The following is a 27,998-nucleotide window of genomic DNA, read 5'->3' on the forward strand; positions in this document are numbered from 1 at the left end:
TTTTTTGAATGTGAAACCTTTTCTACAATCTTAGACACAGGAAGTCGTTGGTATTTGTTTAACTAGGACATAACTTAATTTGTTTTCCTTCTTGTCAACACCCCACATACGTTCATTTTTATTTTAACATTGTAACTTGTATTAAAACTAAAAGCGGTTCCAGTTGATCGAGGAGGTTCTTATCCTGTTGATTTGAAGCGTCGTTGAGGATGGATGCTGTCAGATACGACGTGAGTGACTACAACGAAACTATTTTTTTAAACACACACGTACGTTCTCGCGCGCGCACACACACAAACAGACACACACTCTCCCATGGTCTTGCTCCAAACAGTGAAACACCAACATGTTTCGACCACAACTCTTGTACATTTGATCTTACTTTTTTATAGAAAAGTTATCGACCATTTTAAGATTTACCAGTCAAAAACTTGAGATATATGCTGCCAAGATCATGCTTGGATATTGAACGCCTTTTCTAGTATGTTGAGGTGAGTATTAACGCGCTCTAAACCACCAGTGATGACACCAGGTCAAAGGTAAACTTTCCTCTCCAAAGACTCATTAATGGTTACATATCGCTGTTGACATGACCAGATCTTTACATGTCAGGAACATATTCTACTATTACATGTTTCATTTCCAAACGCTTGCATAGTTTAAAAATATTGATTTTGTTGTAACTAGAATTTTTCTTTCTACTGAAACAAGCTGGTGTTGAGGAACGGTGAACAAGGCCACCAAAACTTTTCATTTGACGCCCCTGTTTCTGTTGTAAACCAGGAACATAAAGTAGAAAACATGTAGCGAGCTTTTAAGTAAAATATTAAGCTCCTTACAGATGTTCTCACTGTTCACCATTACATACACCTACACAATCTAATGATAACCACAGCAGCTTTACCAAAGTGATGCCTTAGCAAAAGATGCTATTGCTTACATTTGACTGTCAGCCAGGTGCAGTGCTACAGCTGGCTAGGGGTAGATGAACAACCCATTGTCATTTGAAGACCACCCCTCTCGCCAAGCCTATAGCAAGGGAGGTCATTTGAATTTGTTGGTCTGGTATTCTTTAGAACCTTTGATAACCTCACAATTTATTTTTAAATATTAAATACTATTTAAAGAATCAATTACAATTGACCTCAATATTTTGACCTCAAAATAATCCGTTTTAATGTGGGAAGTTTGCTAATAAATGAAAGTTGAATTAATAGAATAGTTAATAGAAATAATCGCTAGGTTTCTGCCCTATTTACAATGGTGCATACATAGATTTATGAAATTAAAAGGAGCGGTGTTTAACATAAATTATTGCACATCCTCATACACCCTCACACTTGTGTTTTGTTGGAAGAAAAGTTAACGTCGCCTAATACATACTAATATGTGACGTTTGTAGCTTGATTTTACACATAGTAGTATTTCTAAGTAAATGCTCTACAGGTAAATGGGGTAAATGTCACAACTCATGAACAATATGGACAGAATATTGAAACAGTATGAAAGTTAACTGTTTAGACCAGTTATTGGTGCACAGCATAATCCTCCTGATTGGTGATCTTGGTGGGAGAGAAAAGAGATCATGTATATGCGTGTTTTAGGATTGCCGGAAAAAACAAAAATAAAGTTGATCTTCATCTATTTTCAATGTCTGTCATAGCAATTTTAGCCCACACTTAGTGTGCCTCAGGAAACTATATGCACTCAAAATGAGTCCACGGCCCACTTTAAATACATTTACAAATACATTCAACTGCCTTACTGCAGTCTACACAGCTTTTGTCGGATTATATATATATATATATATATATATATATATATATATATATATATATATATATATGTATATATATATATATATATATATATATATATATATATATGTTATTGTTTCAGTATTTTTTTGTGCCACCCATTGCTAGGTCATGTGTCATTTTTTTGATATCACTTTCAGAGAAGGAATAAACAATGACACATTGCAGCTTTAACAAAAGTTAATACATGTTGTTGTGACTTTTTTCAGAACTATTTCAAAGTTCCAAGAGGCTTGGACAGGGATAATAATGAAGAGATGACAAGACAGTTTAATAGGTGCAAATAAATCTGTATGCAAACTTGCAAAATGTATGCAAAACTGGCTAATGGGCTTCCTTCTGCAACAAAGCATTACAACCGCTATTTTTTTCTTTTTTTTTTTAACAAAACAACTGAAAACTCTGTTTTGCATGACCAGAAGAAGCCGAATACAAGCTAATACAGTACGTATATCTATTTAAACGTATTTAAAATTATTTTTGTTTACTGTATTGTCACTCCTCACTATTTGTGAGAGTTTGGGATTCACCCTTACCACAAAGAGCCAAAATTTGCATAACAGTTAAATAAGATCAATCATATCTGTAAAGTCTGCTTTGTAAAGTCTATTCAAAATTTTGCTTATATACATGTTTCGATTAAAGAAACAAAACCAAAACAAAATAGGTATTCAAATGTAGATTGATTGATTTATTGAACATATATACACACACACACACGCACGCACACACACACACACACACACACACACACACACACACACACATGTATATATATATATATATATATATATATATATATATGTATATATATGTATATATATATGTATATATGTATATATGTATATATGTATATATATATATATATATATATATATATATATATGTATATATATATATTTATATATGTATGTATATATATATATATATATATATATATATGTATATATGTATATATGTGTATATATATATATATATATATGTATATATGTATATATGTGTATATATATATATGTATATATATGTATATATATATATATATATATATATGTATATATATGTATATATATGTATATATATATATATATATATATATATATATATATATATATATATATATATATATATGTATGTATATATATATATATGTATGTATATATGTATGTATATATGTATGTATATATATATATATATATATATATATATATATATATATATATATATATATAATAAAAATGTGAGAACATAAAAAAATACAAAAAAGAAGCAAATAAATGAAATTGTCAGCATATGTTCAGTCCAATAAGATTTGCTTAAATATATACTCTTAAAATACAATTTGCACAATTATTAGGCAACTTATTTGTGTACAGAATTGCTATGCAACTGTTCTAAAAATGACAAAATTTTCCCCATCACTCTTTTTTATTTTCATTTGTTCAAGTGAGAATGATAGACACAAAACTCAAAATTGACAAATAAACATAAAAAAAACCTTATGTGACAATATAGCCACCTTTCTTTTCACTAACAGTTATTAGCTCTAGATTCTGCCAACTTCTTTCTTTGTTGACAATGGGAATTATTTTTAAGTCCATCTTCAACCCGAAAAGGTCCAACCAGCTCATCTTTAATAGTAAAAGCCCAGACCAGTACCCCACCTCCATCTTGCTGGCGTCTGATTGATGTCTTTTCTTCCTGTTACTTATCCAGCCACAGGCACATCATTCTGGCATCATTCAAGAGTCACTCTGAGCTCATCAGTCCATAAGACCTTTGAAAAATCTTTCTTCTAATATTTCTGGGCCAGTCCTGACATTTCAATTTGTGTTAGTTGTTAAGAAGCACTCGGATTTCAGCCTTAGGTTACTTTGACCATCTCTAAGAGCACTGCACATCTGGTACTTCTGGGCACTCCGGGTAGGTTGCCGTTTCGGAATATGGTAGTTCTGTAGGGTTCCTGAAAGCCTTATTTTTTTAAGTCTTCTCAAGTCTTTGGCAGTTAATTTGCACCTTTGTTCCTCAAAACATTTCCTGCGACCCTGTTGAATCGTTGTAATGAAACGTTTGATGCTTCTGTGATCACGCCCAAATATCTTAGTCATTTCAAGAGTACTGCATCTCTCTTTAAGAATGTTTACAATTTTTGATTTTTCTGAATGACTTAAATCTCTTTTCTTTTTGCCCGATTTTGCCCAAGTAAAAGAAGCTGCTTCATACAGTAAATTTGCATCCCATGATAATTGGTATTCAACTCCTTAGGCCCCACCTTCCATCATTAAACAAATATACATCACCTGAGAAGGGTATATTCAATAAGCATTCAAATCTATGCAACTTGATGTGGGAAAATATGCATAAAAATGATGATATGGTCGAATCACTCACTAGCCTAATAATTTTGCAGACATTATAATCTCGGTGTTTAACACATTTTATATTTTAAAATGAACTAAAACTATATAAATGCCATACATTTGAAGGGGTCTATTTAGCCAAAAGTCCCATAGATTTGCACTCAAGATTTTCCTTTTAAACACTTAAGATTGATTTAGTTATTGTAGAACTTTAATGTGTGGAATGAGCATGAGTTTGTGAAGATGTATAAAATGGAATCGTTTTGACCGATAGTTATGATACTTTAGATGCGCTGCGATTGGTTGCTGACCATTTAAGGGTTGACTGATTCGTACCTCTAGCTCATAGTCAGTTGACTTGATGGATGGATGCATGATTCTTTTTTTTTTTGTGTGTATATTTAGTTCCAACACTAGACAAGATTGTTGCCGGGGAAAAGCGACGTGTGTTACTGTTTCAAGAAAATAGATGGATTCTCCCGTATTTGCAGGGTTCAGCAAAAGAAGAATGCTTCTGGTCGTTAAAACGGGGATAATATCTCATTCTCAGAGTGAAGAATGGGCCATGATGGAGTTTGCTTAATGGTTTTATTAAGCCGTGATTAATTGATGGAGGGGGAAGCTGATAGAGGGAAAGACCCTGGAGCACTCACTGACCCCATCTCTAAAGATTTCTCTCATTCTGGCCCATGATTGCCGTTTGAGATTCCACTTAGACAGCGTGTGTGGAAGCCAGCGTTGAGTAAGAATAGGCCTTAATTGCAGTGAGTTATCATCGAGACTCATGTAATTGAGCCCCCATCGTAAGGGGCAGCCTGGCTGACAAATTGATTTAATACCAATGCGGTTCTCCATCCCTAATGGCATTCGGGCTTCTTCGCTCATCTCCTTTAGGCGCTGAATTCATTGTGTGTTGATTACACTGCCAGCCTGAGTGAGAACCTTATCGGGCATACATCTAGTTTCGACGCACACACACGCACACAATTTGCCATTCAGTGTCTGAAAGCATGTCCACGACTATGAATGTTGGATCTTTTGCCTCGATCCTAAACAGGTTTGACCAGTCTGTGTTGCTTGTTACTGCATGCTGATCTTGCAATCTTACGCAGCACTTGAACATTTTTAACCACGCAGTCTGCAGTGGGGCTCTGCGCCAAAATGACGGAGATTCATCCACTTTTATGAATCATCTCACCCAAACTGTTCTTCGTGTTCTTAATGTAGACTCTTCTAAAAGTACTGCTTTACCAAGTACAAGATGAACATCGTCCAGTGCCTGATTTTTCCCATGGGAAAAAAATGGATAGAATATGTAATTGGAATTTTATTCCATGGTCAAATTGTCACCATCATAAACTATTTAACTGTGCAGTCATACAAGTTTTGTGAACAGTGAAATAAAAAAAAAAAACATAAAACCCCTAAATTCAACTGAAATGGGTGCAAGTAAACGCATCTCTGTTTTTAATACATTTTTATTGCCACATGACATAAAAGTAACTGCTACTGGTAATAAAATAAAAATAAAACAACGTAGCTTAATTTTCATAAGTCTGTATGGGAAATGCTGGAGTCTAATTTCCATCCATTAATCAATTTTCTACCACTTAGTTTCTTCTTCAGGCTTGCAAAAGCCAACTTTGGGGATAAGGCAGGGCTGTATGTAGTAAGATCCCTGTCTAAAAGACATATGCCCGTTTAACCGTTCGTATGAGAACGACTCTAAAATTGTGTTAAGTTAATGAAAATTTGCTAGTGCAAAAAGATTTTTGACTACAACTCCCTACACAACTTCACGTCTTTGTATGAATAATCTCCTTTGAATTCATGAGTCTGATTCTTTGGATTCGAGTTGAATATGTAAATTAAGATGATATCACGCTAAGTTATCACGCAAAGTACCGCATTTTCCGCACTATAAGACGCACCGGATTATAAGGCGCACCCTCAATTAATGACATATTTTAGAACTTTTTTTCATATGTAAGGCGTACCGGATTATAAGGCGCACCCTCAATGAATGACATATTTGAAAACTTTTTCAATCACAAAACAGTAATACTCAAAGTAAAAACAATAACTCAAATAACTAAACTCTCAATAGCATAATAACTCAATCTCAATATGACCAACCTTCTTCAACTGTAAACACACAATAGAAACAGGTAAAGCTTACTTTATCAGTTCATTCCCCATCTACGAATCCCAATCTCAATATTGATTCATATATAAGGCGCACCTGATTATAAGGCGCACCATCAGCTTTTTAAAAAAAAAAATAAGGCGTTTAGGTGCGCCTTATAGTGCTGAAAATACGGTAAGCTGATCTGCGAGTCATTTGCTCTGCACATGCGTAAAGCAGAAAAAAATGGCCGAATTGAACGCCAAACAGAAGCTTTCAAGTGCTTTCATCAGGCTTCAATTTTGGACAAGTTTTTAGTGTTGCTCAAATGAAGCTTTTGTGGGCCATTTGGGGCTATTTGGGGCCAATTTCTTCGAAAATGGTGTCACTTTGGAAAGCTTCTGTATGTGCGAGTGACCTCTGCTCCCAATTGAAAATTGGCATTTCCAAAAAAACAAAAAGGCTTCTCTTTCAATTGGTCGATGTGCGCACAAACACTGAAGTGGAATTCTATTACAAAATAAAGATTAATGAATTACAAATACAGGTTTTTATATTATTTATTGTGTACTTTACTCTTATTTTAACAGTTTTAAGTCAGTGATTTGTTTCATAAAACATGCTCTTATTTCGTTTTCTTGCCTCAGGGCCACAGTGATCGTCACGAGCGGATCGACTTCTTGACCAGCAAGGAGAAAGCCTCATCTAAGCGGAAGCTGGGTGCCATAATCGGTGTTCTAGTGGCAGTCCTCGTCCTTGCCGCTGTAGCTGCATTCCTAATTTGGCTTTTTGTCTGTAAGTGCTGTAGAACGCTTCCCTCATTCTATTCCATCGTATAGAGCCTTGAAGTACCCTGCTATGCTTTTATGAACATCATGATGACATTCCTTTTCGAATAAATCAGAGTTATTCTTTGTAAGATTTAATAAGACGTTTGAAGTGTTTACCCCACTAACGTCAGGTCGCGCAAAGACAAAGCTAGCATCAGAATTGGTGTTTATACTTGCTGTGAAAGCTCTATGACAGGAGGATTGCTACACGGATTTGTTTGGATGTGTTTGATTTCCCATTAGCTTTAGCTCAAGTGACAGCTTCAACTCTGATAATGCGGAGATGAAAAAAGTCAGTCAGAAACAAGAGTTTCCCTGTCACTTCCACATGCAAGTTCTGACAAAAAGCTCTCTGAAGCCTTGATTAGCAGCCCCTTGACACAGGAAGCAGTTTATCTGTCCTCTCAACTCGAAATCAATCCGCACAACTTTGAAAACAGAGTTTCAGGTTCATTTGTGTCATCAAATGTGAAATATGTATTTCAAAAACTCTCCTTTGCCTTCTCACCTTCAAGTTAAAGATGCCGACGAAGCCTCCATCAGTCGGCAGCAAAAACCTGCAGTGTTGGTGTTCAGCGGCCACATGGCAATGCCCGATGTCGAGTACAAAGAGAAGCTGGAGGACACCAGCAGTCCTGAATTTGAAGCTCTGGCAGTCAAACTTGAGGCCTTTGTGAGTTTGATGCCGAATGAGGGCATACGCTTTTTAACACACTTACATGCACAGATTGCTCTATTTCAGGGAGTATTACCTTTTTCAATCTGAAATCTAGTTTTCCAGCAGCCAGGGATCTGCCTTTGATAATAATGATAACCCAATAACCCTTTATGTCCGCCTCAAAGTTCTCTCTCTCTCTCTCTCTCTCTCTCTCTCTCTCTTATATATATATATATATATATATATATATATATATATATATATATATATATATATATATATATATATATATATATATATATATATATATATAGGTAATATCCTCTGTTGCAGTGTTATCACTGAACAAAAAATAAAACGATGCAGGCAGGATAGACACATTTAACGAGCAGTAACTACTAGGGATGAACCGAAATATATGGTGAGAATGCGCTGCCTGCCAATCTTCTTAACTATAGTAAAGCAACCAACCGTTGTAAGGCCAGTCATTGCACTATAACCATAAGTGCCATAAATACCATAAGTATTGTATGACACCTACAGCCTTGCTATGTTTTTTTTTTTTTTTTTTTAAAGTTCCTCTCGGAAGCATGGTATGGTGATAATAGTAAATTTGGTAATAACCCTCCCAAAGCAGCTCCCGAACAACAGTGTTCTTTTTTCTTTTTTACGTTGTTATATTTCTGTTTACTTTTTCTCCCCCATGTAGTGTGATGTCATGCAGGCAACCAATAATACCTTAGTGGGAGACGGGTTGACCACGGTCAACACATTGAGCGCTCCTGCTATATTTTGTGAAGTACTTTTGGAATACTGACATTGTGCAAACTTTTGAGGTCCGTGTAATCAAGGTCCATTCCAATGGTTTTAAGAGTTTGTGAGCAGTGATTGTACAAACATTGTTTCACATTGGGGTTATATAAGTTTTAAATTTGTCATTATACAGTACTTCGTTTTCATTAGATTTTTAATTTTGATTAGATTATAGAGCAGGTTTGTTAGCTTTTTTTTTTTAAATGTGTTGTTTTAGTTTGTTCATTTTTGTTCTTTAGTTCCAAGATTTTATTTTTCAATTTTTGTACAAAGGTCAAACGCCTGTTTGGCTTTCTTTCTTCGTTACAAACTGCAGTTAATTAAACAAATAAAAAATGCATTCATAACTAAAAAGTAAGAAAAAAAAACAACGTAAGACCGTGATATATTGCAGTGTTTCCGTTTCAGTTGTCATTTTAGTTTGACTTTACTCGATCTGATCAAAATAACAAACGTCTATTTAAATAGGTATATTTACCACATACACCTGTATATTGTTTGAAGAGTAACAACAAAACTGCAGTATTTATGTACTATATATATGAAATAAAGTTTTTTTTTTCCATGGTTTAACAATCTTTGCCATCCTCCAAATTAACAAGATGTGCATCATTGACATTCAGGAACTCACTAGACGTCAAATGAATGTCCAGTCAGGTAAAACAAAAAAAAATAGAGATAGAAATAATGGATGCAACAATTCATTGTCATTAAATTACTATATTGTAAATAAGCAGAACCAAGTAAATACTACAAATAAAGAACTGATATTCCTATAAATCTATCAAATGAACAGTCAAAATAATGCAAATAAAATGCATTATGATGCCCCTCAAATTATCCACCCAACATATAATTTGCAGAACTGATCAATGATACAATTAATTGTTCTGCAAATTAGGGGTTCAATGACCAATTTAGCATAAATTGGAAAATATAAACATAGCACGATCATGCCGAGCAGATCGGCATAGTCTGCTTGTTTTGATTAGAAAGGAGCTGCCCATCAAAATAATCTGATGAAAATGAAATATGAAAATTATGTTCACGTCTACTGCTGCCAGTGCATATGTGCTGCACAGTGGTTTCAACTAGCACCTGCAGCATCTTTTAAGAAGAGTTGAGGAGCAAAAATAAGGTCCACAAATCCATAGAGTGGAGGTTGTTTTACATCTATAAAATAAAACAAGCAAAAACAGTCTTATTGTTGATGTAAATACCTATATACCTCTACCAATATTAATTATTTTGCCATGATCACTTTAGTTGTGTATGAATGGTCTTTCCATTTATTCAATTGCCCAGACTGATAGACTGATACTTATTCAGTATGTGACTTTCACACTTATGTGTATTCACTCAGGGTAATTGAATGTACCGGTACTTATTTTGTAATTGAAATGCAATTGGTCTCTTCAGGGAGGCACACACAGTAACTTTCTCCATGATCTATTCTTAAAACGTAATTTTCTCTTCACAGCTGGACGAAAGCTTGAAGAAGGATCCATTGCTTGCCACCTACTACACAAAGTCTATTGTTACGGCATTCAGGTACATTTTGTTTTTAAGGATGATGAGAATGGTGATGGTAGTTATTATTAAGTAAACAGCCATTTACACTGAAGCCATAGTGCTGAAAATGTTAATCGTGCTTTTGAAACTCAATCAAACAACAATTTGAGGGCCTGTTGGGATCAGAACAACTCAGTTAATAACATGTTTGTGTCTGATTTATTGGACATTTTCTCACTGATTAAGTTACAAAAAAAAATAAAATTGAAAAAAGCCCACTGATGTTTCAATTACGAGTTTTGTCAGAAAAGCTTCAGGACTTTGTGCCGCAAAAGATACTTTTCAAACCTAAACTCCAAACCGCTTGCTCACCCATCCACCTGTGAGTCACCGGTAGTGTGTTACTTCAATTCTCACTCATTGATTCTAGTTAGCATGAACGGCTCTCTTTCTCTAAATGTACCCCGTGATTGAATGGTGACCAGGGCGTACAGTCATCTCATACATACTCCTCGAAATTCTGATCAGGAACAATGGTGGCAAAAGTGTTTGGAAACACAATAAGCAGTCTTTGATATATTTCACTTTCTTATCACTTATTAAGATGACTGCATTACAAAAAATATTTTATCAAGTTGAATACATGTGTTTCTTTAGGGTACTTATTTACTGGAATCTGCAGGCAGCAGAGTAGACAATGTTATACCCACTTCATGGAGATGCGGTGTATCACCGAGGTGATTCATATGTGTTGTCGTTTCATGATTCACGCAAAGCTGCATCTTCTGGATGTGCACTTCCCCCCGCATATTCCACTCTGTCACTCCAATTTTATGACAGCCTCTTGGCTGCTTTTGTGTTTTATGTTAATTTTTTTCTGTTTAGAGCTGGCTTTCATTGCAAACCCTTGTGGAATGTGAAACCTCACAATAAAAACAAAAAACAAAAGTGAAGTTCTTTGTGTTGTCTGCACAGCAGCTAATCCTATAAAAGTAACACTAGTTTTGTGAACCCCTGCTAGATAATCATCAGCATGGGATTACGCTGATTTAATTTGTTTATCAGTTTTGTCTGTATTGGAGATTTAATTCCATGACTAATCAGTGATTCTTCTTACATCTTTCAATTTGATAATTAATGACTCCATGTTCTTTCTGCTTGCCCCAGTGAGGGTGTCATAGCTTACTACTGGTCCCAGTTTGACGTCCCAGTGTCGGACCTCGAGGTTGTGCCTGAGATCTCTGAGGAGCTGGTGTCAGAGACCTTGGAGAATGCAATAGCGGAGGAGCAACGCACGAGGAGCAACAATCCGATCAAAATCAGTGAAGTCACGGCCACATGTAAGCATCATTTGATTTCTAATTGACGTTTTCCTTTTAAATATGACACACACTTTGATGGCACTGACCGTCTACACCTAGGGAGCGACAACGTAAATCATAGAGGAGACCACAAATTTTCATCACCGCTTCTTGTTTGTGTCTAATAAAGGTTGTTTTTGCCTGTTTAGACTATCGGCCGAAAGCGGTCGCTGTGCTCGTCACAGTTGCTCGGAGCTTAAGTAATAAACAAAAGTGTTGGACCATTTTTAGGGTTTGGTCATGTGAAGTTTGCAAGTGGAAATTAAATTCACTATGTGAAAAATGTGAGCTTTTTACTGCTGGAAATGGCTTAAAGAGTAGAGTAGAATAGAGCCTTAACCTTGTAACCTTATATGCATTTCTGCAGTTTCAAAAGTGTCCATATTTGGTACAGTGGGTCACGACAAATGAATGTCAACCACCCCAGGTTGCTATTTTTAAAATATCACGTGCCTTTTAAAGAAGTAACACATTTTTCACCTGCAACTAATTACGCCTTGAAATTGGCTCGTCACAATGTGAAAAGCTATACTCACCGCATCAGTTAAGGTTAAATAACTTGTCCTCAGGCTGAAGTTTATTAATCACTGCAATAATTATCTAATGAAATGATGTTTGCTTACCGAGGTGGTGACCTTTGACCCGGTACTAGGGTTGCGTGTAATGAAACAACAAATGAGAACTTGAGTCTGTGGTCAGTTGAGCAGTCGACAGTTTGTCAGGATGCACTGCTCTGTGACAGCGATGTCAGCCTGCATATATGCCTGCTGCATTTGAGCTCAACAGTCAGCAGATAAAAAAGACTGAGAATGCGAAGCTGAATAAGCTTGCTGTCATCTCATATCAGCTTTGCTATTGTGTGCAGTATGCTTTGCATTAGAAGAGCTTACTTAAAGTTCTGCTGATAAGATGATAAGGCATCTAGCAGACCTCTGGGCTTGTACTGCACCTGAGATTGTGCATTCATACAGCTTAGACCCTCTAATGCTATTAGGTGAGGCCTGTATAGCCCCTTTGGAGAAGCACATTATTCTTCATTCTGTCTTCCTGGTATTCCCATTGCATTTGTCCACTACCTGGCCACTGGCCAAAAGCTGACCTTGTGCCTCTGAGTGGTTTGGCTCTCTTCAAAAAGATTTCTATGGGTGTGATTTGATGTCCCTGCCGTCCATCTTTAAGCAAAGATGTATGGCTTGCTGCTTTAAGGCGAGCTGAGATGGATCCCAAAGAGCTATACACAGCATCGACGGTGCCCCTAAAGGGGGGAAATGGAACAGAAAATGTGCAAACCTAAATATTTTAGGCCTCTACATCACAATCTAGTTGCCTCCAAGCATCTGGGACATATTCCGGGCTTCTTTCGTGGTTCTAACGCTCTCCCTTCTCTTGCGTCCGCCTGCAGTCACAGACCCCCGCATGGCCAGGAACCCCAGAGCGAGTGAGTACAATCGCTCCCATTTCAATCACACATGGCTATCAATTTTTGTGTCTCGGTATGACCCACACAACTAGTCACGCTGCAGCCGGTCAGTCACCATGGACCACACTTTGATTCATAATTTAAGCAGGCGTAAATTTTGCTTTTTTTGCTCTCCCCCATTCCAATGAAATTCCTTTCCATGAATCTCTAAATGCAATCTTACAGCGATTCGTTGTTCTGTGAATGTTTTTCAGGTTCCTTCCAAAAAAAGTCGCACCTGATCTTTATGCGGAAGTGCACTGAAAAAAAAAAGGGGGAGGGGTAAACTTAAAATAAATGAGGATTAATGAATAAAATCAGAGCTGTTTCAAAAAATCTGCCTTGACAACAAAAGTAATGCTTATACACTCAGAAAAATGGAGCATTATTACCTCAGCCAAGAACAAGATAATTTCAATGAGTGAATTTATCTTTTTTGTCCAGCTGTATTTGATCATTTTTGCATGTCAGCTTTTTGACTTATTTTACCCCCCCAAGCCCCCCAAAACATTTTTCTCTAACTTTTTTTTTAATACAGAGTGTATACCTCTCTTTAATTTAATATGAAAGATAATCCAGTAGAACATTTTCCTCTTGCATGTACTATGTGTCCATTTAGAGATTACGCATGTGTGATTCCCAGATGAATGCTTCTTTCGTCTGGAGGCTGAAGAAGCTGCATCCGAGTTTTCATCCCCGGGGTACCCAAGGAATTACCCCCCTAAATCCCGCTGTATGTGGCAAATCCGAGCCTCTGCTACAAACGTGATCTCCGTCACGTTTCCTTTTTTCCATGTGGAGGACGACTGCTCCGATGACTTCGTCTCCATTTATGATTCTTTGAGTCCTGATGATTCTCAGGCGATCACAGAGTAAGTGACATCGTTTTTAATGATGGGGCTCTTCAAAGGGAGCCGTTTATTCACAAACCGTTCACGAAAAAGCACCGGTCCAGAGACTACATCTTTTATTTTTTTTTTACTTTATTTGAAAACAACAATGTTTTACTCATAATATAAATCAATATTATTAAATATAATAAATAAAAAATGGTCTTCTTCTAAAATATTGTCAGGAGTAAATACATTCGGGATGTTGGGAATTGTGGCAAGCATTGCTTTGGTATGTCACATGGAAAAGTAAAAAAAAAAAAAAAAAAAACTTTCAATAACATCTTGTTGAATTAGAATGTACCATATTTTCCGGACTATAAGGCGCACCTAAAAGCGTAATTGGTTTATGAACGTTACATCACTACTTCCAATGGACCTGCTTAAATTACAATTGAAATTTTATACGGATTAAGGTCTGTTATGTGCATTCTGTGTGTGTGTTTGACTCCCTGCAGAGAGATAACAATTAAATAGTCATTTTACTCCAGAACAGCATCGGTACATCGCTTTGACTTAAATCACACTCTCGTTTGGACTTAAACCTCTCGGAGCAGGATTTGTTTAATAGCGCTCAACCAATGTTAGTCTAATTTATTTATCCTTGAAGATCAGACGGAGGAAATGTACTCCTACAGCATTCCCAAAGGACGAGTACGAAGAATCACTTTGTATTTGACTGAAATGTTGCATAGGGATTTAGGGATGAAAGCGGTTTTGATGTGTGAGAAAAATAAGTTCCACTTCATTCCTTTCACTGGATTTGTGAGTACAACATTTTTTTTCCTCCCCTCTATTTGGCCCTGAAGCCTTTAGCGCTGCATTTATTGTTAACTTTCTCGACCTTAGTGAGATTGAGTTGGCCCAAAAAGACCTTCACTTTCAAATCTATGAAAGGTGCCAACCTTAATCCTGCCACACTGCTCTGTGTAATTGCACTTTGTCTGCGGGGGAAGGATTCAATTCTCAAATATAGAGGCCCTTGAATGCAACACTAGCTGAAAATGTAGGTGATCCCGCATTCAGTCCACCGCAGAACAAATACACGGTATGAACGTATTGCATAACATTTTCCAAACATTATCGAGCCATCGTTTTTATCCAAGGTGACAGTGAGTTTTATGAGAACCGCAACATAATAGTCTGTAAAGATGTTATGTGACTAGAGGTACGCATCTACGATTGCTCTCATTCACACACGCATACACACATGCACGCCCGTATCCAAACTTTCGATAACGCCCCCCCCCCCGGCCCCCCCCGTCTGACTTTGAATCTCCTCCAAAGCAATCTCATCTCTCCTTATTTATCTTTCTCCATCTCGCATAGCTTATTTATTGATTTATTCTCAAATTAAATCATTTCAATCTTGTTTGTGACATTGATGTTTAGAGTGAAATAACTCAAAGCTTAATGCAAGCTTCTCAAATGGTCCTGGCACACCTTTTCCTCAATACAGAAAGACTAAAAAGTACGTGACAAATGTTTTGTGCAAAAATTGCTATACATCTCTCTTAACATGGCGTGATTTTTTCATCAAATGTAATGTGAAATCCATCATGTACAGTCAAATGGAAAAGAAAATTATTTTCGAGAGTAGAATTAAAAAAAAAAAACGCTATTATGTTTTTGCACACGTGTGTACACCTTACAACTGATCATGTGGCTGTCTTCACAATTAACCACTCACATTCAAACGTGTTAAATGAAAGTCAGCGCATACTTGCCAGCATTTGACGTGCCTCTAAGTAACCCAAATTTAGCTTATTTTTTTATTTTTTTCCCAAATACTCCCGTAGGAATGGCTTGTGCAGAAACTGGTATTTAGTACTGTTTGTCATTTATTTCACTTGGACTAAGGCCTTATTTCCAACCGAATAAAATAGTTTGTTTTTAGCCCAATTTTTTTGGAATTATGTGCAGAAAGTTGAATTAAATCAGTCAGGCCTAAAGACTTTGAAATTAATTTGGGGATAATCTGTGGACTTTAAATGGTGTTTGCTCTGTGACCAGCCCCACGAGTTTCAACAAATCCACAACCCCATTTATGAGGTATGCACAGTTTTGCAACTGCATTTTTACATTTTTTTTTAAAATTTGATTCCCCCTCTGGGAAAAAAATAAATACATACATTCAATTGTACACTTAAGTCCACATTAATGGCTGACAAATCACAGACGAGGGTGTGTATACTTATTTTTTTATTACAATTGTGCATACATTATGAATGTGTTATTCATAGTATATCAAAAAATGGAGGCAAAGAAATATTTGCATTATTTCATATTGTGTTGATGGTGTCCCTCAGAAAGTGTGGTCACAGACCCCCCTCCAACCCTCTGGAGGTGGTGTCGTCTGGCAACATCATGCTCATCAACCTGATTACTGATGGCGAGGTGCAGCGGCCTGGCTTTCAGGCAGTGTACAAAGCCATTCCTAAATCTGAAGGTAAATAATGGCACAAATTGTGCCACCTGCAGCCGTTTTACATCCCTGCTGATGTGAGATAAAACGTGTGATGCATTGTTTTCAGTGAGAACCTGTGGCAGCGTCCTTACAGCGAGCTCAGGAGTCTTCACCTCCCCTCTCTACCCTAGTTTCTATCCTCCCGCTGTGGACTGCAAGTGGACCATTAAGGTTTGCAACAATGCCTCACCTCCACTTTATGTGAAACGTCCCCCCTGCCGTTTCCTCCCTCTTCATCAGCCTGCCATAAGAGGAATGCTGAGGCAGCATTCCAGAAGCCAAGCTGTTCAGTATCTCTTCTATCTTCATTTATCAGGCTTCTGCAGATGAAGCTGAGCTGCAGCTTGAATGCATCCACTTACAAATCCGCATGTCCTTGTGTGTGCTTATAAGCATACAGTACTTGATGTATATAAGCTTTTAATGACAAAAATGCTTCTGTGATCTAGGTCCCCCCTGGGAAAAAGGTGCGTGTGAAGTTCACCCTGTTCCGAATGAAAGAACCTGGGGTGGATATCCGTGTGTGTCACAAAGATTATGTGGAAGTTATGGGCACAAGGTATACAATTTGTACCCACTACTTTATATGGTTGTGGCATTAGTTACACTAAACAATCTCACACACATAAACCAGCCAGATATGTCTAAAAAGATGGAGTAACCTACTCAGCATAACTCAGAGCTCTACTAATGCTAGGCAGGATTAACCTTGCTTGATAGATAAATCATGGTGTGTTGGGCAATACTGTTTGGCTCCAGTCTCACAGGTAGAGATATTGCAGAAAAAAACAAGTGGGAGACCAAAGGCCATGGAAAAAAAAAGCAATGATGCCTCTGCTGGATTGGGTGTGCACACTTGCCCCCCAATGTAGGCTGACTTTAAAAGGGGGGTGTGGCGAGGCGAAGAAACCACACGTTGCTGTGCTAGTGGAGATCTTTACTCTTCGCATGCCATCACAAAACTGATACAACAAAGTCCAAAACAGCAAAGACAAAGCCAACAGGTTCAAAGCATCAAAGGATCATAGAGACATGCCTACTGGGTGAGAGACATGGTCCTAGTGTCCGCCACAGGGGGAAACATCTTTCTATTGCACCTTTATGTTCCAAATGCAATGGCCCTTACATTTTTAAACATAATTTCTCTAAGAACCAACACATCTAATAATTTGTTTACTTACTGGGTCTCTTGAAATGTGATAAGACATTTATTCATATTTTTTTTACATTATTATACCTCACCATACTTATTGACATTCTTTTAAAAAGTCCAAAAACATGGCCAAATAAAACCAACTGATTAAAATGAGATGATGGGGGGGGGTATCAAAAGTACAAGCGGTATCGGTAACGGTGGGTAAAAAATAACAGTTGAGTACTTGAATCGTGGGGGCATCGAACGTCTTGTGGAAATAATAGAAATAGTTCTTCTTTTGATGTAGAATACTGAAACGTTTTTAGGCAACATCTGAGCTGTCAACACATTGTAACATATATATATATATATATATATATATATATATATATATATATATTTTTTTTTTTTTGTACCCAACAAAATGTCCTCTGAGTTTAACTGATAAAAGAGTAGATTTTTTTTCCTCAAAACATTTTCCTGAAATATTTTACTCTTGGCTTTTTTTTGCATCAGGTACTGTGGCGAGCTGTCGTCATTGGCTCTGACTAGCACCACTAATACCTTGGATGTAACCTTTCACTCTGACGAATCATACACCGACAAAGGCTTCAGAGCTGAGTACAGTGCCTACGATCCCGGAAACCGTGAGTTAAAAGTCTCTTGAGAGTGAGAAGATTTACACGCTACTTTACAGACAGACAAGACAAAAGCCTTCCATTAACTGGTGGCGGTGGGGTGGCTGCCTGACTGTCAAACCAAGCTGTCAATTGACAAAGGGTTAGACAGTGTGTCAGTGAAACTCCAGCTGTACTAATTGTCAGATTGTCGGTTGTTTATTAGGTCCGGTTTTATTTACCAGTGCCACTCTGGAGCACTCCGCTTGAAAGCCCTCCTCCGCCCTTGACGCCGTCTTCACAAATGGATAAATAATTGCGCTGATCAATGGGGACGGGCGATGGCAACATGACAGCTGTAAATATACTGTGTCGCTCCTGTTCTTTTCAGTATTCCTTTTGTTCTGCCTCAGCATGCCCCAACATGTTTGCCTGCGCGTCTGGCATTTGCATCGGCAGAGAACTCAAGTGTGATGGCTGGAACGACTGCGGCGATATGAGCGACGAGATAAAGTGCAGTACGTTTCCTCTCCTGCCTTGTGATTTTTCTCATAGCTTATATATGCTTCAATTGGGAATGGGGAAATATCTACGATTTTCTTACACACACACACACACACACACACAAATATATATATATACAGTATATATATACAGAGTGTGTAAAAATATTATCTTGTGTAATGGTGTTTCATTACTGTACAGTACGTACGCCAAATGCATACATATTGAAATTTCTAAATGCGATAATAAAAGAACCTGTGGTGTTATTCTCCTACATTTAGGTAGTAATAGCCTCCACTGAAAAGATTTCCTGGGGGGAATTTTGGAAATTTTGCCTCACCTCTTGCCTCTTCCAAACCAAGCTCTTCCAAAAATATTATGTGCCTTTGCTTTGTGCACTGGCTCCAAGTGGTAATACCATAGCTTTCACCAAACTGTGCATGTGCAGATGGATACTTGGTCCGTATTTGGAAAGTCAGATCTCATAACCATCAAAGCAACTATTGTATAAAATGTCACCCGGATCCTTTCAAATGAGGATGGATGAGTGTCAATATGAGTAATGCTAACAGGTTGATTCCGTCCTTATTTTAAAGTGTCAGATACTTGCACAGGCTGCTGGTAACCACCCATGACTACTTTAGGCTTCATTCACTTATTTAGCCATTTCGGTAGTAAAAAATATGTTTTGTGTAATTATTTTAACCTATTTTAAATATATAATTGCAACATTTCATGTGCACTTACTCTTGACTGAAAATGACATCCAAATCTACTCTAAGCTGCTCGGGGAAAGACTAGTCATGGATCACCTGTTTTCCGCATATGACTCTCACAAGCTAACCTGTGAGTGGTTGTTACCTGAGCCTTGAGCACATGCAATGTCATATCCGTGCAACAACAAATTGCGGAATGTGTTTTTAAAGGTATGAAATGAACAAGAAAAAAACAAATATATAAATATATAATATTTAATAAAAAAATGTGTATAAATAAATTCATATATACAAAATATTACATTTTCACGACTGAAAATGGCTTAACAGGTACACTTTAAAGGGCTTTAACATTGAGCAAGTCCTGCTCTGAAACAGTTGGTGCTATATTGCAGCAGTTGAACACATCGGCGAATTAACATCTACTTCAGAAAGAAAAAGGCTTACTTAAAGTACTCAGCGGGACTACTCAGTATGGTATCGGTCTAATAAAAAAGTGATATCAAACATTTCTACTCTCAAACATGGGAAAAGACAGCACTCTTTCAAATGAATTCAAATTTCTATGACCTTTCCTCCAACTGCTTCTGGGCCATCTGGCTATGATAGGATAGAAAAGGATAGTTCCTAAGCCAAATCTAAAATCCCAGGAGATCCAGAGAATTGCCCAACATGCCTTTTAAAATGGAAAAATTGAAGCTTGTCCCAATAAATTGGTCCATGCAGTTTAGGAGAAAATAAAACGGAGAGACTAATGTTGCAAAGTTTTAACAGACATCAAACAGCAGTTTGTTAAGTCTGTTGATGTCTTTGGGATACATTTCTCAAAGCGTGCACAGATCTTTTTCCCAGCTTTTTCCCGGTTTCCCAAATTTGTGCCAATCACCAACATAAGCTAATATTCCACTAATAGTGTTGCTGATACCAAAAACATGCATGATAGTTATATTGGACAATCTAAACCACAGGTGTCAAACTCAAGGCCAGATCCGGCCCGCCACATCATTTTATGTGGCCTGCGAAATGCTGATTTGACTGATTTGAGTTTCTGGCTAAAATACCAAACTTGCAAGTTGTCTTCAAGTATGTTTTTTTTAAATTCTCAATACGTCTTTTGAATCATTTTTGCCATTCTCTGATTTCAAAACGAGGCAAGTGTGTTGCAAACACTTTTCAAATTTATTTGATTTCACAGTTATACGGCCCTCTGACAGAACTACGATGTGGCCCACGATAAAAATGAGTTTGACTTCTCTAAACTGTCCGTAAGTGTGATTGTGAATGGTTGTTTGTCACTGTGTGCCCAATTAGCTGGCAACCAGTTCAGCCTGCGACTCTACTGAGGATAAGCGTTTGGAGTAAATGGATGGATGGATGGATGAATGAATAGTGTCTCTGATATTAAAAGCCTAAATCCATGGCAGAACGTATATTTTTGAGCCATTTCTGCCCGAATTGTTTACTTCATTTGTAATTGCCTAACATGTGATTGTGTTCCCTCAGATTGTGACAAGGACCAATTCCACTGCGGCAACGGTTTGTGCAAACCTAAACTGTGGGTTTGCGATCGCGTTAATGACTGTGGGGATGGCAGTGACGAGAAAAGTTGCAGTAAGTCAACCAAATACTTATTTTTTCCTCTCCTTCGTGGTATTTCTAATGTCCTCACTATTTGCACGCAGGCTGCGAAAAGAACGAGTGGCGCTGCGGGGATGGCATGTGTCTACCTCAGGACGTGGTGTGCAATACCAAGACGGACTGCGTCGATGGCAGTGACGAGGCCTCATGTAAAACCTGTAAGTGCTGCCGCTTATTCTCTTGAAGCTCAGTCATGCATTCAAAAATCCATTTATAAGCATGTTACACGAGCCATTAAGTGCTTCATCCTACAGTGGAGTGGTGGTTTAGGCTTTACAAAGCTGCTGCCTTTTAGTCTCCATTGAATGCAGGTTTTTTTTTTTTGTTTGTTTGGTTTTTATCTCTATGGTTTCCATGGGGATTTGTCTCAAAATTATTCACACAAACACATCCGTGATTTTCACATTTGTTGAATTCACAAATATATTAATGATTACGGCTGGCACTGTTTTGTTTTTTTTTTACATTGAACGTGAGTTGAAGTTGAGTTGATCTAATTACTGTACTTATTGTTTGTAATCTTCTTCTATTCTTCTGTAAATTATTAGACATCAACAAAATGTGCTACTTTGTTAGCAATCACAATCAGCATTAGCACACTAGCAATAACTATTTCTGGTCAACAAGCATTAACTCCTTATTAGCACAGATGGGCAATTTACAGTATTTTGCTAGTCCACATTAGTCAGAGCCCCGCCCCACTTTCTGTCTTCGTCAGTCTGTCGATTTTTCAAGCCAGAAAAATATTACAATTCGGCAGTGTATTTTTTGCTCACCCTTCCGCCATCACTAGAGCCAAATTTGGCTTTTTTTTTTTCAAGTACGTCATTGTAATCATCTGTAGTGATGGGCTGCTGACACGCAAAGGTCCGACGCTTGCGCCATACGCATCAATTGATCGACCTGTTTAAAATCGAGTCACTTGCCGGGCTCGAATGTCCCCAGGGATCGTCGATCGTACTTTGTTTTTCCGAATTGCGTTCAAAGAAACACGAAATGCAGAATCTGATAGTGGCTCATTTTCCAATTTTCAGTTTTCGAACAGAAAACAAGCAATACTGCCTCCACGTAGATGAACAAGAGATGGTTGTTCAACATACGTTTCAAACAGCTGTTTGTGAATACCTTAAAACTGCATAACATTTGTCTCAAAAATTGCACATTCAGTATTTCACAAGCAGAATTGCAAAAGCGGCTGTAGAAAATGGATGGATAAATAATAGTAAATAAAATAAATGCACACAGATTAAAAGCACGTGAAAACCTCATTTTCAACCCCGTTTGTTGTATTTGAAATGTATTTGTGGTTATGGAGCACGTGAAAATCTTAGCTATACATTTAGGAATAATTTTGAGACAAACTTCTCCCCATAGTTTTCTAGTCTTCTTGTTTTACGCAAAGGCCGCTTGGGTTTTCCTTAGTTTCACTGCTGTGACTAAAGCAGTATATTAAACCTGGAGCCCACTCAATACACCCAATCAATAAAACCTCCTCAATCACAATGCCTTGTGCATTTAAGGCTCACTTTGAAGTCTCCCTGATTGCACGGTGTTGTTTTGGTTGGAGTTAGCGGTCGATTTGAATAGTGAATGTGTTTTGATCTGGGCTATTGCTTGTCCCCACCTGACCGCCGCAGCCCCGGGTATCTGCTCCGACTTCAGCTTCAAGTGTAAGAACGGCGACTGCGTCAACAAAGTCAACGCCGAATGCGATCGAGTCCACGACTGCGACGATAACTCGGATGAGGCCAGCTGTAGTAAGTAGTCGTCTTGATCTTTAGTTCCAGTTGCCACATTCAGTATTCAGCTGAAAGTGGCTTTAATCTCCCCATTGTCATTTAAAAGAGATTATGAAAAAAGCAGTGTTGAGCTGTGCATTTGTTAGAAAAAAAAAAGCCTGAGGCATTGACTGCTTTATTTTTTTAATTCTTTGTAAGCAGCTTTTATCTGTATAATTTCTTTATTCAAATTTAGCCTCAGGATATAGCTGGTGTATGTTGCTCATTTTTGATCACATAATGTGACATTCTGCCTTTTATTAGTGTTCCTAATAGTCAGAATACCTGGAAGGCATCTCATATTCATCAGTGGCTCTGTCCTCACGTTTCCAGGTTGTGGCACCCGGCCGTATAAACTGAACCGAATCGTAGGAGGCCAAAACGCCGAGCTGGGAGAGTGGCCCTGGCAGGTCAGCCTGCACTTCCTGACCAGGGGGCATGTTTGCGGGGCCTCCATCATCTCCGAAAAGTGGCTCCTCTCAGCGGCCCACTGCTTTGTTACTCATGACCCAGCGTGAGTCACAGCTGAGAGAGACTATATATACATTTAATGTATAAACACAGAGGGGATTGCTTGTGCATACTGTTATCATGTTTTATTATTCATTGTGTATTTGACATTTTATCAGATCTCATTATGCACTCTTCTTGGAAAAAAATGAACTATGCACAACAGAGGACAAATTATACAAATTTCAAAGTCTGAAAAAGAGCCCCTGATGATACAGTTAATTCAGAAAAACCTTGGGGGGCTTACATTTACATCTCATTTTGGGTAAGGACAGAGCTGCAGTCATCATAGCGGCCTGTAGGTGGAGCACTATCCCTGCTGGACGACATGAGGCACTCCAGTATAATTGAGCAGGATGTTGATTGTTTCTGCACTTTCCCTCTAAATATTGATATTTGTTGAATAGAACAACATTATTTAATCAAAGTATTTACAAGACTACAAATGGGGATCACTTATACCCTTTCCTTGCCAATATATCATCATAAGGAGTAGTGACAGTGCAACTAAACAATGAATGTAAATTGGACCCTGTGAAGACGAATGGTGTTTACTTGAATTTCCTCATTTCACAAAGTATGAAATCTTGTTCACAGCTTTGTTGCAGTTACATAACCTTTGCTTCCGTTTTGCCCAAACAGAAATAGAATTGCGTCCAACTGGCAAACGTACAGCGGCATGCAGGACCAGTATAAGCACGACGACGTCCAGCGCCGTTCCGTGAAGATGATCCACAGCCACCCGGATTATAACCCCATGACCTTTGACTACGACATTGCTCTGCTGGAGCTCAGCGAGCCTCTGGAATTGACTAATACCATCCAACCCATCTGCCTACCCGCTCCCTCCCACGTCTTCCCTGCAGGCATGTCCTGCACGGTCACGGGTTGGGGCGCGCTTCGAGAAGGAGGTAGTCAGCATACATTACATATTATGCTCCCATCTTCAATCCTGCTCTATTTTTAAAATGGCTGATTTAGTAGGGTTGGGACAAGCCGCAAATCCCACAATATGAGATATCTCACGAAATTGAGTTTGCGAGACGAGATAAGATTTTTGCAAAATTTGTAATAACCCTAACCCTAACCCTAGTTTTCAAAATGTTCTCTCTCTACTCAGTAGATTGCGACAAAATTACCAACCTAGCGTGCAAATGTAAATAAGGAGAATCAAGCTCGTGTTGAACTGAGATCTTTCGTAATACTGAATAGTTGAACAAAATACTTACAGCTCCTGTTAGCTGCAGTGTATGATGTCATTTTTACTTTTTTTTGGCAGTGTTTCCAAATCGTTTTTGTTTTATGTGCCAACATTTTATCTTGTTTTTCTGAAAACCAAAATAGTGCAACAGTTTTTTTTTTAGCAGTTGTAGCATCCTGTATTTCTCTTGTAGGGCAGCAGCTATTGATTAATGGCACACACACAATAAGATACATGTAAACATTACAAATGGAAGCGCTTGAAGAATTCTTAACACAAACTAAATCTCATCTTTATAATTTCTTCATATTTTCTTTTTATTTATATCCATATGTAATATATTAATGATCATAAATCAGTATTTACCAACCTTCTCTCTTGCACCACTTTCTGGATACAGTCATTCACATCAAACATTATGGCAGCCTCAGGATTTCCAACCTGCTCAGCTACAAGAATCATTTCCTTCTTGAAAGCTACCGTAATGTCTGTCTATGTGAACAAGGATGGACATGGACGTTGGTTCAGTCTGATTGTTTCTTTTATTGAAAGTAATGTGGTGACAACTTCAGCTAACACGAGTTTCTGTTGGCTGCAACTCAGGCATTGGCTGCTAACCTCTGACTTCCGCCCTCTAGCTTGTCCCATTACCGTAATTACCATAAAAGAATATGCCAACTATGGGAATGGTAAACTGTACTTAATACCTTGGCTTATCTGGCTGACTAAAGCAATCTCCCTTGAATGTCGTCGCACCCATACTTTTGACCGTAATTTTTGGGGGAAAAAAATACATCCTACATTTTGGGAATTACGGTCGCCCTCGTGCTGTTCGGCCACAGGAACATGTCGTGGCATTCTAATCTCGCAAGAGCTCGTCATACGAGATCTGATCCCATCCCCGGTAATTACAACAGTGTTCCCTCGATTTTCACAGTCAATGAAGAAGGTTAATGAGCTCCCCACAATCCTCCTCATTGGAAATTGTGTACACATACATATGTTTGTATGAATGTGTTTAATAAAACCTTGCCATCCTTTCTTTCCCATGCTCAGTGGTCTAACAGTAGTGCTGAGGTTGCGCGCATCTCTTTTTGAGCACGAACTTTATTTTCTTCTACAACAGACCACACACAGTGTGCAAGAGCAAGTTGAGCAGCCGCTAACTCTCTTCGCAGCCCGAGCACTACCCTCCCCCCTCTTGTTGCCCCATCTATTCCCCACAATGCAATTCTTCCTAAAGGGCTAAACTCAGCCAGCGTTATCATTCTTTCCCTCATGCATCCGCTCATGCTTCCCCTCCCCCACATGTATGTCTCCGCACAGCCCTCTCACTCACCCCCATAAGCGCACCACACTTATGTCATGTCATGAATCCGTCGATGTAGAATGACGAGCAGCGGTTCAGTTTTTAAGAAAAACTGCCTTTATTTGCGGCCAAATAAAACCAAGTATTAACAGGCTGTTCGACTGCTTCAGACTCCACTTTAGGACTGAGAGTGGGAGTGTCATTGCAATGCATCCGGTGGACGTTGCTGTAAAGTGACGGTCTTTTGGAAAAACAAACACAAAAAACAAAACGCTAAGCACTAAAGCCACAAAAAGTGAAGTGCAAAGTGGCGAGATAACCCGTATACCCATTCTGTATATTGCAGCTTTTATTCCCTAATTATGGGTGACCCACTCTGTAGTACTCTGTGTGTGTGTGAGTGTGTGTGTCTGTTTCCCCACTTTGCATATCCAACACTCATCAAAATTAAGACATTGCACTCCTCCCCGATGCCTCTTACAATGAGCTATTCATCTCAGCCCTTCATCTTCCATCATTTCCTGCTTCGTCTTTTTATCTCTTGCATTTCATCCCGTCCTCCTTCTTTCCTTTAATGTCCTTCCTGCTTCTTTCGCTCTCACATCACGGCATGCTTCTCTACTGCCTCCCTTCCCTTCTCTTCATTTTCTAATCTGCTCTCTTCCATTAAGCCTTTCCCCATATCCATACATCAAGACGGATGCCGATCCTCTGGGAAGCCTCTTAAACCTTCATTAGCTAACACTAATCCAGCCCATTAACACCTTTGATTTGAGGGGCGAACATTGTGGAGCGCTGACCCCCTTGTCCTATTTTCTCAGGTCAAAAGGCACAGCTTCTACAGAAGGCTTCGGTGAAAATCATCAACGACTCCGTGTGCAATGTGGTCACGGAGGGCCAGGTGACCTCTCGGATGCTCTGCAGCGGATTCTTAGCGGGAGGAATTGATGCATGTCAGGTGAGAGGAAGTTAATAGATGGATGTTCTTCACAGCCCTGTGAGTGCCCTCATCCGCCCTTCTTTTATGACCCCGTTCACCAGGGAGACTCCGGAGGCCCCCTGGTGTGTTTTGAGGAGAGTGGGAAGTGGTTCCAGGCTGGGATTGTGAGCTGGGGAGAGGGCTGCGCTCGCCGCAACAAGCCTGGTGTCTACACTCGTGTCACCAAGCTGAGAGACTGGATCAAAAAGGAGACGGGGGTTTGATCATGTGACGGAGAAGCTCGGGCTAACGGACATGGAGAATTTTTTTTTTTTTTTTTTTCTAGCGTTGGATTTAGGTGACATTGCATAGACCCAGACCCTCACATGAATGACTCCAAGCACTTTATTTCCATTTTATTCATCCTCCCACTCCAAGTATGACGCACGCATTGGCCACATTGACTCACATTTGGTATTGTAATCATCTTCTGTTTTATTGTTTACAGATAAAAATATCCTCACTAAAATCTAAAGTCAAGTATTATCCACATTTTGCCATTGTTTTTCAAATTTCAATGATTGAAGAAACAATTGAAGTGCTTTTGAACAGCAACGATCTCTCATCCGTTACTTATTTTTGGGATTTAGCCACCAAATATGAACCTACAATGCCTCTTTATAGCCTTCACTTCACTGTTGATACATTTCTGAACCATTTTTTTGCTTTTGTGGCAATGAGAAAAAAAAAAAAAAACATCGAAAACCCCATTAGAGCGCTGGAAAATCACCAACTGTGGTATTCAGTCCACTTAGTAAAACCTATCATAAGATTGTTGTTGAATGCGAATCAGTTCCATAGTGGTTGAGGTATTTGGTGTAGTTCCACAGTTATGCTTAAGTCACCTTCTCAGCTCTCATCTTGTTTGCTTGAGAAACTAAAGCATCTTTTCAGTCTGTAAAATTAGGCAAATGTTTTCTTTTACAATTTACCTTCCAGACTTCTCATTTGTTGCAAGTTTTAATGTAGGGATCCAAAGTTTTCGATATTTATCGAAGGGCACAAACAATCTGGGAAATAAATACTGCTGTTGTGGAAGGGAATGGAATTTGTTTCCAAACAAAGAATTCACAATATTTACTATTGACAAATATTTTCATATACACTATGCAGCAGTGATATAAAGGTCCCAGTTTAGTATTTCTTGTTTTGTGTGAGTGTGCGTGCATGTGTATGTTTGTATGTGCGTGCACACGTAGGAAAAAGTAACTCCAATAAACAATTTTGATTGTGTTCCCCAATTCCTCATTAAATTTCTTCTGATTTGCATTTGACTGGGTCATGGCTGCTGCATTTGTTATGTTGTGGATAACAAATGCATA

The 27,998-nt window shown here is 38.3% G+C and overlaps 1 protein-coding gene across 2 annotated transcripts; it reads left to right on the forward strand.

Moving 5' to 3' along the window:
• Positions 1–27,917, forward strand: LOC148426733 (suppressor of tumorigenicity 14 protein homolog). Of its 2 annotated transcripts, none has more exons than XM_088411919.1 (19): positions 1–230; positions 6,947–7,094; positions 7,645–7,802; positions 10,081–10,151; positions 11,280–11,452; positions 12,876–12,911; positions 13,576–13,804; positions 16,132–16,271; positions 16,357–16,460; positions 16,739–16,848; positions 17,941–18,071; positions 18,455–18,559; positions 20,765–20,872; positions 20,944–21,057; positions 22,537–22,656; positions 23,011–23,191; positions 23,830–24,098; positions 26,519–26,655; positions 26,739–27,917. In XM_088411919.1, the coding sequence occupies exons 1-19, from the start codon at positions 210–212 to the stop codon at positions 26,898–26,900; spliced, it is 2,517 nt and encodes an 838-aa protein (XP_088268045.1). In that variant the 5' UTR covers positions 1–209; the 3' UTR covers positions 26,901–27,917. The 2 variants fall into 2 exon arrangements, with proteins under 2 accessions (XP_088268045.1, XP_088268046.1); XM_088411920.1 differs by lacking the exon at positions 1–230 and adding an exon at positions 364–491.
• The last annotated feature ends 81 nt before the right edge of the window (positions 27,918–27,998 follow it).

Source organism: Hippichthys cyanospilos, chromosome 3, assembly GCF_059441005.1.
Source record: "Hippichthys cyanospilos isolate Australia breed blue-spotted pipefish chromosome 3, RoL_Hcya_1.0, whole genome shotgun sequence".
NCBI classification, from domain to species: Eukaryota; Metazoa; Chordata; class Actinopteri; order Syngnathiformes; family Syngnathidae; genus Hippichthys; species Hippichthys cyanospilos.

Bases quoted from the DNA above. Each gene is read 5' to 3' on its own strand.
- LOC148426733 (XM_088411919.1), top strand. From the start codon at position 210: ATGGATGCTGTCAGATACGAC. The intron at 18,072-18,454 runs GTGAGTTAAAAG...GTTCTGCCTCAG, and splicing joins TGCCTACGATCCCGGAAACC to CATGCCCCAACATGTTTGCC. The intron at 23,192-23,829 runs GTGAGTCACAGC...TTGCCCAAACAG, and splicing joins TTTGTTACTCATGACCCAGC to AAATAGAATTGCGTCCAACT.